The sequence below is a fragment of the Trachymyrmex septentrionalis genome, unplaced genomic scaffold (assembly GCF_001594115.1).
Source record: "Trachymyrmex septentrionalis isolate Tsep2-gDNA-1 unplaced genomic scaffold, Tsep1.0 scaffold29, whole genome shotgun sequence".
NCBI classification, from domain to species: Eukaryota; Metazoa; Arthropoda; class Insecta; order Hymenoptera; family Formicidae; genus Trachymyrmex; species Trachymyrmex septentrionalis.
In genome coordinates, this window is record NW_017305451.1 from 2,068,975 (window position 1) to 2,082,793 (window position 13,819).

The 13,819-nt window shown below is 36.5% G+C and overlaps 2 protein-coding genes across 2 annotated transcripts in view; one reads left to right on the forward strand and one right to left on the reverse strand.

The window, feature by feature from the left end:
* LOC108749463 (limbic system-associated membrane protein-like) overlaps positions 1–6,781 on the forward strand; it is a 10,254-nt gene extending 3,473 nt beyond the window's left edge. Inside the window, exons 3-10 of the mRNA XM_018488213.1 lie at positions 66–287; positions 645–766; positions 1,055–1,196; positions 2,615–2,712; positions 4,340–4,642; positions 5,442–5,634; positions 5,799–5,858; positions 6,410–6,781. Coding sequence (XP_018343715.1) covers positions 66–287; positions 645–766; positions 1,055–1,196; positions 2,615–2,712; positions 4,340–4,642; positions 5,442–5,634; positions 5,799–5,858; positions 6,410–6,549 — 1,280 coding nt within the window. The 3' untranslated portion in view covers positions 6,550–6,781. The remainder of the gene's footprint in view (positions 1–65; positions 288–644; positions 767–1,054; positions 1,197–2,614; positions 2,713–4,339; positions 4,643–5,441; positions 5,635–5,798; positions 5,859–6,409) is intronic.
* A 776-nt stretch (positions 6,782–7,557) lies between these two features.
* LOC108749465 (cofilin/actin-depolymerizing factor homolog) overlaps positions 7,558–13,819 on the reverse strand; it is a 7,800-nt gene continuing 1,538 nt past the window's right edge. The window contains exons 2-3 of the mRNA XM_018488214.1: positions 7,941–8,183; positions 7,558–7,814 (exon numbers count right to left, since the gene is read on the reverse strand). Coding sequence (XP_018343716.1) covers positions 7,614–7,814; positions 7,941–8,183 — 444 coding nt within the window. The 3' untranslated portion in view covers positions 7,558–7,613. The remainder of the gene's footprint in view (positions 7,815–7,940; positions 8,184–13,819) is intronic.

Below are 13,819 nucleotides of genomic sequence, written 5' to 3' on the forward strand. Positions count from 1 at the left end.
TTTAGACACGGGCGGAGAGATTTGTTCAAGCACATGGAAAGAGATAGTTATTTCTGCTCGTGTAGACGCGCAAACTAGGGTGAGATGGTGGCGGGATGAGATCCTTCTGGCCGAAAGCAGCTTCGGGCAAGAGCAGCAGCGGTCGTCCGAACGAATCACCCTGTATAGCAACGGCAGCCTGCGGGTCCACCACGTCCAACGGGAGGATAGCGGGCCGTATGTGTGCCAGGCAATCCGACCATCTCCGTGGGGACACGTCACGCAAGTACACGAGATCGAAGTGATGTGTGAGTACATTGCGGCATGTATATACCCCACGATAACCGTCCCCCATGCGATGTCCCAGGGGGAAAAATCTGTCTCTTGTATATCGAGACGAATCGACGTGTCGAAAGGACTCTAGAGTTCTTTGCCCGAATCCGAACTGAAACGTCTATCCGTCTTCTTGAGTTCTTGCGGCGTCCTATCTACGATATCGCGTCCAACCGTTTTACTTCTACCGAGACTCCCGCCCGGGACTCCTCGTCTGTCTCAAGGCGGGAATCTGAATTTTGCATAAACATGATGCGAACGGTGCGAAGTCGACTTACAAAACGCGTACTGCGGAGATTTTTATTTATTCGTTCGCGCTCCATTCCGCTCAGATCCACCCAGCGTGGAGACGGTGCCGGAGTGCGGCGAGCTGGAGGTCGATCTAAACGAGGAAGTGATAATGCAATGCGTGGCGAAGGGTGTACCGGCCCCCATCATAAGTTGGAGGACGAAGGTAATCGATATTCCTGGGCTATTCGATATATACCATTACCTATATATGCCAACGATATTACGCGACATCCGCGTCAAACGTTCCCACGTTGATGGGAAACGTTTGATGAGAATGAGGGGGGGAAAAAAATGAACGAACGGAATAAAAGAATGAAACTCGACGCGGATGTCCGTTCGTGAGATTTCCCCCGATCGGATCACAAGCCAATTTAAATTGGAGTGGTGCATTGTCGCGGATGGTAAAGCGTGGTTTTCTTCCTCTTCTTCTTCTTCTTCTTCTTCTTCGCAGGGCAGGGAAATTCCATTCAGGGACACTCGAGCGGTCCTGAGATTTTCCGCCGACAACCGAAATCTTTCCGGCAGGTATACCTGTGTCGCCAATAACGGAATCGGCGAACCGGCGGAGGCGCATATAGATCTACGTATCAGATGTGAGTCCCGGTGTATTATCTGCAGGCGAACCGACGTTATTTGTCGCGATTCAAAATCATGACGACAAATAACGTTAGCTTCCTACCTGAATCTATGTGTATCCACGCACGCTATGTGACTTCATTATTAGCTGTAATACGGGCTTTACGGAGCTCCGCTTTCGGGAGCACCCGCGATTAATCGAGTTTAATTACGACCGCACCGAAACGATCATGCAAATCGCGCCCTATTCCTCCTTCGCGCCACGTAGCAGCACAATTAAGAAATTGCCGCAGATTGCTCCCTTTAGTACTCCAATCAAACGCATGAGCGAGCCAATTATGCTGATTTGTACAGTTGCTACGAGTGTTTTGCAGATGTTAATCAACCTTGTAATGCGCTAACAATCCTTTCGCTTTTGCAATATCAAAACAAGTCTTATATGCATCCCAGAAATGCTGCTTTAGAGACATAAACAACATGATTGCGTACATGTGCGGTGCTTTTAATGTATATATGATTAAATAACTAGAGTGACTTAGACCCAAACTTTGATAGTTTATTAACAATCTTATCAAACAATAACTGTTCTGTATTGTTAACGCGGATAGAATTAATTATTAATTTCTCGTCTAATCTAATAAGGAAAAAGATTAGATCGGATATAACGAATTATTTAGTTTGAAATTTTGCTGATTCTGTTAGTTGAATTAATTGCCGATTAGTTAATCGGAGCTTGACTGGAATCACTCTAATGCTCGTTTCTGCGAATGTAGTTTAACTTTAATTTCAGTTTAATTTACTTTTTATCTTTCTCTCTATTATAGAATTACAAAAAGATAAAGATTAAATTAAACCGAGATTCAAGTTGATATACTTTTGTTAAAGTGAGCCTAAATCAATTAACTCGAATGAATATTATCGCAATCGAATCTTTAATTTGAGTAGTCATCTTTTTTTTTTTTTGTTTTAAATATAAACGCTCACGGGGGGTATTTTTACACTCTCATTAAATTGAAATCCCTATTATTAACAACATATTGTATATTATCGTTTTTCAATTTATTCGAGAACGTGTGGACTTGAATCACGATTTTCTGAGAAAAGTAAATCGAAAATCAAATAAATATTAACCGGAATAAGCACATAAAGTATTGCATATTAATGTTCATTCCGTATATTCCGTCAACGAAGTAAGCACGTTAAGTATTATATATTAACGCTATTTTTATTGCGAATTTTGGGTGAAATTATATATTTAAAAATTCGTAAAACATAGTTATTGAAAAAGAAAGAGGATATGTTAAACAATATCCATACGAAACAATATCCTACAGTTCACATTGTTTCACCGTTGGCGTATAAAAACCACCCCACATGACTATTCCCAGATAAAGTAAATCTTTTAATGCTGTATATACATTGAGTATCTACGCAGATAAGCCGGAGATCTACGTGAAGAAACCATGGGTGCATGCATATCCGGGGATACGAGTAACGCTGGATTGTACGGTGTCCGCTTGGCCCGAGGCGAAGGTGAGACTGCTTTTCTCTAAGACTGTCAATGGCGCGCAATTGCGCGTTAATTAATAGTTCGAACAATAATTAACGACGTAACTTGCAAAGAACGTGCGCGCGTGTGCAAGTCACTTCGGCATAGTCCCGTAATCGGACTTTTAATTACATCGCAAGTACGCGAGCGAACTTCCCACCGGAAACCAGTCGTGGGCTGTAGGCGTATCTCTCATCGATATACTTCTAAGGGTCAACATGATACTACAAATACTTTGCAACATTTTTTTATTGGTTAATTAATAAAATTCTTTCTTTCGATTGATAAAAAGTAGATGTTTCGAAGCATTTGTAGTGAAACTTTAACCGCATATTGAAGAGCAACTCCTTAAGGAGGAGTAAGGCAAATGCAATATGTTAAGAATTATTGGAAAAATTACAGATTATTCTAAATTGCATTTATATATATATAAAAGTAATACAAAAAAATTAGAGAATAATACAAGAAAATCTCAATTTTTTTTATATATAAGTACTTTATAAATTCAAAAATATTTATGTAATAGAGATGCAGACATTAATTTGTTCAGTAAATAAACAAAATATTTATTTGTTATAAACTAATTGGTGAATCTCAATGAAACTTTGCATAAGTCATTTTTAATAATTAAAATATTTGTATAAAAAAATTTAGATTTTTGTTATTATTTAAAAAATTTTTGTTTATAATAATAAAACTAATATCAAATAATATAAATAATCTATAAAAATGTGTTGCTCAATAAAAACATAATGTTATAAACACAATTTTCACATGTATGTATATAGTTTGCTTAAGGCGTAAATATTAATATATGTGTTTTATGCCTTACAACTTCTTAAATCAACAAACTTCCTTAAATCGAGGATTTTCCACAAGAAACAAGAAAGTCGAAAAATAAATGCGAATGAAATTTACTTCTGCAAGAATGAAGACCTCGTCTCTCCCTTCTTTCTCTTTTTTTCTGTCCTCTCTCGAGGCCAATGCGAAATTGTATGCACCTGATTACTTGCCTCGGTCGAATAATCTCCGCACCCTTATTAACTACTATAAAATAACGTAAAATACTTTGAAAAGATAAAACAGGGGTCCAATAACTCTCACGTATAATATACTGTAAAAATAAATTTTTACACTCCCGTCCCGAATTCCGAAACTTTAATATGCGATAAAAAAATGTTCCCTCTTATCTACAATAACGAAGCATCCGAAACGATACGATCGATCGGCGGGTTTTCGACGTCCAATACAAACACGAAATATTTTTCTGGCAATACGGCACTCTCTCTCTCTCATCTTTTAGATTTCAACGAGTTTCTTCACGCTTGGTAACTAAATGAAACCGCCCCTCCTATCTACCAAGCAATTTCTCACCGTGATCCTTTAAAGCTAGTCGCACGTGACAAATCGATATATTCGTGGGGCACGTGACTTACTGTACTTTTTTTACTTCCTCGCAAAAAAATGACCGAGCGAGTCAAGGAGAATTGCATTATCACAGCACTCGGCGATTCGAGTGGAATAACGTTACCAATATCGTACATCGAAAAATTGTAAAAATTAACGTTTCGACAAATTATGAGAATTTTGCACTCGTCTCTTTTCTTTTAGGTTGAATGGTATTTCAACAACAAGACGATAAACTATACGTCGCGGATAGTGAAATATAACACCGAGAATAATTACAGTCTATTGATAAGATACGTAACGTCAAATGATTCCGGTTCCTATACGTGCAGAGCATCAAATTCCATGGGAATCACCGAGAAGATCATCGAATTATCGCAGATCGCGAATCCAGCAGTGTTCAAGAAAGAATCTGGCAGCGCCTCTAGCACGTCGTACAACTTTATCTGGGTCGTCGACAGTTACAGTCCTATCATCCAATATCAGTTTTGGTTTCGCAGATACAAGGTAAGAATCCGTTCACAGCACTGAATTAAATCAATAAAGCCCCATTTCATACGAAATCTTCTACGGGAAAATCGATATGAATTCAATATCTCAAATTCGAACATTTCGTCCTCTTCTAAATGAGGCGTGGGATCCAGTCTGTGGTTTTCGTGCGTTGTTCGCGTTACGATTCTGATGGCTGTCGCGCATGCAAGGGTTCGCAGGAATAATCGAACAAAAGGCAATGCCCGACGGCTTATTACTAGAATCTTCAGTCATAAAATACGCTTCTTATTTTGACCGTTACCTGAATCCGCAATAAGATGAAAAAGAGATGCCGGAAGTGCAGAGCGAAATGCAGAATATTGAAGTAACAAAATATTTGTTGGGTTGTCTCGGCGCGCTCTACGAAGATTGAAAGCTGTTTTATCAGCTAATATTTTTTTCCTTCTTTTGAGGGGTAATTCATTTCCTTCATTTTATCTTTTCAAGTCGTCTCGGCCTTGAAATAATTTACTGAAAATGTGAAAAATGTTGGCAATGTAATGAGTTTTCCTGACCAAATATCAGAAATTGTAATAAAATTAATTTAATTTTAATACTTTATCGTCAATGAGAAAAAATATAATTATTCCATTCTCACCGTTTAACTTGTAAATTTTGCATTCTTCTGCAATAATCTTATAACTATATAATAAAACAATATAATAATATTATATAGAACAGATTAGGTTCTTATGGATCGCGCTTCTGTGTTCTTTAAAAATCGATTTCAGCATGATCGAAGATTTTTACGGATCTATTTTTTTAAATGTCGTAGAAGAATGGTGGCGGTGAGTGGCACAAATTGTATATCCCTGCTGGCGGCGGTGACATCAGCCCGGTGCACGTTCGCTCCTTCAATCTGACAGGGTTGGACGCGGCAACCTATTACGAGGCGGTCGTTTTGTCCAGAAATCGTTACGGATGGAGTCACCCTTCGGAGATACTGCGCTTTCACACCGAAGGAGCTTGTAAGTAATAAAGATAAGTCGTTCGCATATATCCGCTGCCTCCTACCTCTCGTTCCCTCTATTTTGTGCTCGCGCGCGACATAGTGATTGCGAGGGAAGATACGTCCGTAAGAGGAAACCCGGATCGTATGATAGTATATCGTGTCCTATTTTGCACGTTGCAGCTGTCGATTCCAGCGAAAATTCCGAGATGGATGATGACCAAGAGCAGAACAGGATAGCAGGTAAATCTGACGGTTTTATTTCAATCTTTTTTCCTTTTTAACCAATTGCTAAGAATTAATCTTAATCCCTCTTGTATTCTCGATCATATTAAACTATATTAAAAATTTTTATTTATATCGTGACCTTATTTATTTTGGTAATACAAATACAAAAATAATTGTTAGAATTTTCCTATCTCAGTACTTAACATCTCGACAATTCAAGAATTATCCTTTCAATCGACAATTATAAAAATAAATTATGTTATTTATTCAACTCAGTTTTACTCTTTTATGCCCAATGAGACATACATGCCCCAACATATTCATATCTATACAATATCAAATATTAAACTTATTTTATTAAGATTAAATAAGTTTCCTTTAAAGAGAATTGTTAAAATTTTATAGAAAAGAATATCATGATAATGTGTATATCATCTCACGTCATTTTTAAGCAGAATTACGATTCGTAAAATATGTGCGAGAATACAGAGGAAAAGAATTAAGTTTAAAAAAATAAAATAAGTAGTAATTGTTAAAGATTAATAACTTGTGTTATCTGTTTGTAGTCATACAGCTCTCTTCAATGTCGCAGCATTATCTTCTGACAACGGATGCAAGCGGATCGATTTGTAATCAATCGCAGGTCTTATCATTAATATTAAGTACGCTATGTACTTTAATCATAACACGCGATAGATTTAACTAATGTTGTATAAAATGCGGACAATATAAAGTAGATTGTTGTAATTTATGCGTATATGATATGGCTATTGTTAAATATTATCGTTATCAATCATGTTTGCACATCAATGTATCATTTTCATTAACGAAGATTATAGTATCATTCGTACACGGTTGGTTACTTCACTCTGGACAATCATTAGTCATAATATACAAAAATTAGAGTATAAATTTTTACTGTTTTGTGATTTCATCTTTAAATTTTTACTGCAATTTTGCGAATAATTTGTATAATTAAAACGATATAAAAATAAGTATTAATAATTTACGAATTAATTTCGTCGGTAACCTCTGTTGTATAGTTCGGAACCTGCCTTTTACCGTTTGGAAACAATATCGTCAGTCGAGACTAGTTGCAGAAATTTTGCTTTACGTAGAATTTGTCTCGGCAAGTTCTACAAATGCTGTATTATCGGCCAATATTTTTCATTCTATTTTTCTCATAGTTTATTTTCCTACCTTTCGCAAATAGTCTCGGTGTCGAAATAAACGTGCGAAAATGTTGAGAATACAATAGGTTTTACTGACAGGACATCATAAGGAATCATAATGAAATGAATTTAATTTAAATGTTGTACAGCCAGTGAGAAAAAAAGTGTAATAATTCTGGATCTTACTGCTTAATAATTCTGGATCTTACTGGTTGTAAATTGTTTTGTATTCTTGTACAATTATCTTATAATTATATAATAATATAGTATAATATTAATATTAGACAGATTCACACAACGTTCGCAGTATGAAAAGGGATGCTTGCCCTTTGTTATTTTTCCTTCCTTTTTTTCCATTTCTGTTTACTTTTGCTATAATATTCGCTCCCATGATTACTAACATATGTAGCGCAAAATACTTGATAATCGGTCTCGTTTAAAGTGAAAAATGTGTAAAAACGTGAACCCTCGATGCAACGACAGTATAGAGCATTGTTTTTTTTTGTTTCTGGGAAGTTAATTCGCAATGTACTGTATTCCACTTGATTTTCTTTTTTCTTATCTCATAATAGTGGTTTTGGGTTTTGCTGGAATACTCCTAATTCCTGTCGGTAGCTCGAAGTTTCTCCTCGACAGCCTCCTCGGATGCCTCCGACAAGTCTGTCGCCTGTATATACTTTTGCACACCGACCAGCGACTTTTTCAAAGCATCGAAGGAACTCGAGTACAACATCTTCTTCTTAACCTTGGCCGTGTCGGGACACCACGACATCAGGAACAATTTCTGTTTCTTGGATGCCTAAGAAAAGAATAACACACAATGATATACCTTTAAAAAAATATTTCTTATCAAATAGCTCTAATAATATTTTTAATATACATATCATTAGTTTATACGAAAATAGATATGTGGCCAGATAATTACCTCGGAAGTACCCTGACATTGATGGGTATATTCAAAGTCGAACAGGCCATAACGGCATTCTCCGCTGCCGCCCTTCTGTAAATCCTCAAGGAAAGCGTCGTAAGCCGCGTCGCGAGGTCCGATAACTTCGACATCTATCTGCCTTTCGTCTTTGATGTAGAAAATCACATATCGGTGCTTTTTGTCTTTCTTTATCTCCTCGTACGTTGTCTTGCAAACGTCCGCGACTGTTACTCCAGATGCCTAATAAAACAAACGTAAACAATATTATTGTGAGAAAGCGAGAAAAAAAAACGAGATAAATGATTACGATGTTTTATTGACGTTTTTAAAACGTTAACGTATTGATATATTATCGCGTGTATTTTATACCTTCTTATCAATTTAAGGAAAAATCTCCGAGATATTTTTTTATCGGTAATATTTTATTTCGTTCGAAGGTTGTTTTATTACGAAAGGGATTGAATATATAGAATCACGAATATATTCGTTGACATCTGTCAGTGATGAACTGAACACAAAATCGCATGAATTTCATCGTTCGATTGACTGTCGCCCTACAATGGTCAGGTTGATTGGATCAGTAGGACCACCTCGCGTCAACATGATAACATCGGCATTCAGCAATCGGCACACGTCGCCCGCTGCCGTGTCAGTCGGGCCGTTTAAGCCCATTTCGCGAGCAAAATACGTGGGGGACGCGTTACCAAAATAAATTCTTCCCACGCGCGAATCCCAATGCTAAAAGAGATCCGACGATCCACTTCTAAAGTTATCCCCTGGCTCTCAGGCACGTGCCGCGCGCTACGAACTTTCGTCGGTCGTCTTTTCTCTCCGCACCGTGGAAATTCGTGAAATACAACCATGCCGGATTAGGACACAAATGGACTAAAGGAAACGGCCGGAATACTTTTACCATTTTCAATTCTTGCCATCTCAACTTTTAAATTGTATCGTTCAATAAAAATATCTAAACTTACAAAAGAGAATGATCATTCGAATCAATTTCAAATATGTGGCCAAATACTTTGGTGATCCTGTAGAGTATCGAAAAGAGCTATAAGAAATTCTTTTTCTTAAGTCCTTTTTATGACAAGTTGTGTCATTTTACACTGAAAAAAAATATTATATCAACGGCATTATTTTAATTGAAAATAATTGTTGAGCATGACATATTTAATAAATTATGTATTTATTATAAAAAATAAATATTATAATTTGACAAATATACCATATTCTTGTTTTGACACAATTTTATTTGTTTGATTAATACTGTTATGAATTAAGAAAATTAATTTCAATTAAAAGAAGTAGCTGTTGCTACATCATTTTTCTTTCAGTGTATCTACACAAATCCGATTCCACATCGCTACAAATTTTCCCTCAGTTTTGGCAAATGTATGAAAGTGAAATTGGCACTCAAAGGGTGACCACTTGATCTTCCGTGTCATACAAACATCTATATTTTGAAAGTTACAATATTCGATTAGAGATAAAAATTACTACGCCTTCTAATTATAATAAATATTACATTAAAAATGTTAATGATTATTGAAGTTACATTCAAATTGCGGACATTTTTTGTACAAGATTCCTCCTGGCTGTTCAATTATCGAGTGACGTTCAGTCTCGTTAAAATAACGTCGCATAACGTCAGCTCGAATTTCGTGGAAGCAAATATTCGTGATGCGGATTCGTGATCATTAATTATGGCGTGAAACTCAAATACGGACGTCCTCGATAGCCGACACCCGTACTAATGTACCGCCGCTCGTTCCACATGACCGAAGGAACGTAGAAGGATATGAATCGGAGTGCGAGGGAGATCCTGCGAGAAACGCGACGATTGGAGGGTGGTCGACGAGAACGCAGAGGATGCAATTCCTGGGTCGATATCCTAACGGGGTGGCGACAGGGGACGCCGGTTAAAAGGGGCTCCCTCTTCTGGGGCGTGTTGTACCCCTTAGCACAAGCTGCATATAAGGTCAGGCGAAGGATGATTCATCAATAAATCTATGTGTTTTCCTCAGCTTTCTACATTTAATTAAGGAAAATATACACGTATCAGACAACACGTTGGAGAGCGAGGATTGCAAATTGGAAATCGATTAAAGCATTTTCCACTGGGAAAACTAGTGTAACACTGAGTGCAATTGAATGCAAATAGATTCACATATTTTCAATTTAATAACATTCAATTTAATCCTTTAAACTACGTATTCTTTGTCGTCACGATAACCTCATAACCTTAAAAAGATTAAATTATTTATTAACACCGAAAATACGTAAACCGATTTGCACAAGTGTTGCATGTTTTCCCAGCGGAAAAATATAGCTATAAAATTCGATCCAACGAGACAGTGCACTATAACCAGGATAGTGACCGTGTAATTTTTTTCCTACAGTGAAAACATTAAAGAGTGACAAATTTCTCCATTACCTTCAATGATAAAATTTTCACTTTTTCGCCTTATAGAAAAAAATTACACGACCGTTACTGAGAAGTTGAATTATGATTTGCATAATTATTATATTTTGAATTTCACCAATAAAAAATTTGCAGAAATTTGTTTTTGCTCTTGTTATTATCTGACATTCTCTCTTGCTATTATATACATATGTATATAATATCCTCTTAGCTCGTAAAGCGTAAAATTTTGCCATGTGGCCATTTATAGAAAAAATATGATATTGACTAGTGAAATTATTAAACTGAATTATTTAACGGATAAAATTATAATCTCCAATTTGCAATCTCTGCAAATAATTTGATAAAAACTTCAGACTTTGTAAGAAACAAAGCGTAACTAATATCGAACATTTCGTGCCCTTTTTTCCAATCTTCGACTGGTAAAGATCGATCACGAAGCAATGCTGCTTTGAGGGGTGACAAGATAAGAGGAAGACCGACGTGATGGCAAAGAGTTTAATCAACCGACCGCCGTCACCGCCACGAGACGTCAGTGAACTTCGAGAGTGCTCTCTCTCTCTCTCTCTCTCTCTCTCTCTCTCGCTCTCTCTCTGGCCCGCAAGAAAATAACCGACCTCCTTACAGGCTCATTGAATTTTTCCCTCTCCCGTAGCTACCGGCGCACCACTGTACCGTGCATCGCGCCTCTCTCTAGTTCACTGTCATCGTCGAGGCGCGGCGAGGTACGAGAGGATACTAAAGGGGAGTTAACAGATCGGAGAAGGGGACAATTTTGCGACGAGAGCCACGACTCTTCTCACCAACAACGCCAAGATAAACGTTTCAGAAAAAATTCGAGTGTACATTCGATATACATTTTTCTTTCTAAATTTCGAGAGTTTCTTAGCCATACATTCCATTATGTTGTAAATTATAAAATTATAAAATTTCGATATAAGTAATTAAAAGGCATATATGTAATTATTTGAAAATACAAAAAAAAAAAAATGAAAAATTATCGAAGAAACTCTTCATTACATATATACTTTTACAATTGTACTTGTATCAAAATTTGATAAGTGAATTCCTTTTAAAATGAATTAAAGAACATTTTGTGCTCGTACATAGATTCAAGTTGCGTTTTCGAAAACGCTTAGTTTAAAATAATTGATATTTTTACCACGAAAAAATTGACTTCGAATCCATTGAGTCCAACGTTACGACAATCATGAGTTCTTCAGACACCTTGTACACGAATAAATTTTCATGTGGTTGAGAAAAACTATCACGTCACTCGCTCTATAATTATTTATTTCCGTGGATATAAAATTCCTTCGTGGGAGGACGGTCGGTGAAAGGGTGCCACGGAGGCGAACCCGCGAGAGGGTTAAGGTCGTGCTTAATCGCACTGATAGGGAACGATGAGACGGCGATATGACGCGATAAGAGCATCGAGTCACGGTCTTATTTATATCTGCACGAGTTGCAAGTGGTTTTGATAAAGGAACGCAAGCCATCTTCGTTGCGCGAAGTTGCAACTTTTTGCGATATTAACTGGACGCTTCCGCTATCGTCGCTCGCCTGTTTCGCAACTTCGGGCTGTCCCTCATTGCGTGAATTTCACGCTTACCGAATCTGCGTCGACGGAGTCACGTAGAGAAATAATCGGATTTTAGTGTCAATATCAACAGAAGAAAACGTTTTGACACAACAAAAGAAAACGTATTTGTTAGCATTGAAGACTCTGTTTCTGTTTTCAGTCTCAATTATTTTTAAAATTTTCTTAAGGAACTTCATTCTAAAGAATAAAAACTGAACCAGTCTTGAAAAAAAATTGCTATTTCCAATCTTTAAAAATGGGATTTTATTTTTTTTAGAATCAGATTTACTCCAATAGTTTCTGGGAATATATAATACATGGCGAATACAATTCTTTAATAATAGATACTATACGTTAAAATAAAATAAATTGCTTTTTTCAGTATACTTGATAGCATTTTTTGTGATAGTATCGTTATGTTATTGATTTGTTTGTTATTGCTGGTGCTTTTGTTAAATCATTGCCTATCACAACAGTTGTTACAGAAAGAAAGCGCGTCAATTAAATGAAGTGTGAAATAATTAGCAACGTTAATTAAATTAATTATAATTAGATCTTAATTTTAATTTTGTGTTTGGCAAAATCGTGGCTCCGTGAAAATTTTCGTAGAAACGTGCTTTCAAATGACGATCACGGCACTACGAGACATTTGATCAATATAACCAGTTACGAAGAAATATTGGCTTGGTTTCTTGAAAGATGAGATTCCAGAGATTCTCAATTAATATATAAATTAACGTGATTTTAAAGACGCTTTTTCGGCTGTAATAAATATAGATTACGAATTAAATCCCTACAATTTATCTTTTTCTCCTGACCGTATCAAGTATACATGTTCGTTTCAAGCGGTGGATATAACGTGGTGTAACCGGAAGGAAAGCCTGCCATTTCTCATTGTCGATGGAAATTGATTACCACCGATTTCCATAGATCGCGACGCGCCGATTGAGCAGATCATCGAGGATAATGTGAGAGGATTGCCAGCGATCTGTCGAAGATCCCGGTGGGAACCACTGAGTGAGATTCGAGTAGAAGTGGTTGCCGATAGCACGTGATTCGAAGCGCCCACCCGAAATAAAACAGACGACGTTTTCTTGAGGATGACGCTCAATAGTGATCTCGCTTCTTCGATTCCGCTCGCGACGTCAATTTCTTTCCCAGTGACGTTCCATGAAACATGATATTATTTATCATTACATTAAAACTCGTTAACTCCCCAGTAAACATCAACTAAAAGTAACATCAATAATAAAGCATTGGAAGGCTTGATTGTATTAATTGAAATTCTGGTTGAATTATTATATATATCATGTGTATATTACAATTCTAATTGGGATAATTAGAATTCTGGTTGATATGATTAGAATTTTCTGAATTGTTTATTTTCAACCCAAAATTTTTCTCATGTATGACATCTCATGTTCTCAGTATGACATCAAAAGTAATATAACATCAATATTTGGATCAGCAGAAAAAGCAACTTTGCGACTGTTGTAAAATTTTTTAATATAATTGGTTCTTAAGCTTAATGCACACTTGAAAAAGAAACAGGTAATAACAGATTTCTATCATATATTCTGGTATATATAGATTGAAATCTGTCATTTCCTGTTTCTATTGCTTGTGCTTTTTAATTGCGCCTTTATTCTTGGTTTCTCATTAGCTCTAAATGTGTAAATAATTATATAAAAGAAACTTACAACAATTGCAAAACTACTTTTTCTGCTGAACACAGCCAATGTTACAATTTTATTTGAACAATGCAATTGTTACATACACGTATGCATATATATGCACGCACGTATGTATATATATATATGTGTGTGTGTGTGTGTGTGTGTGTGTGTGTGTGTGTGTGTGTGTGTGTGT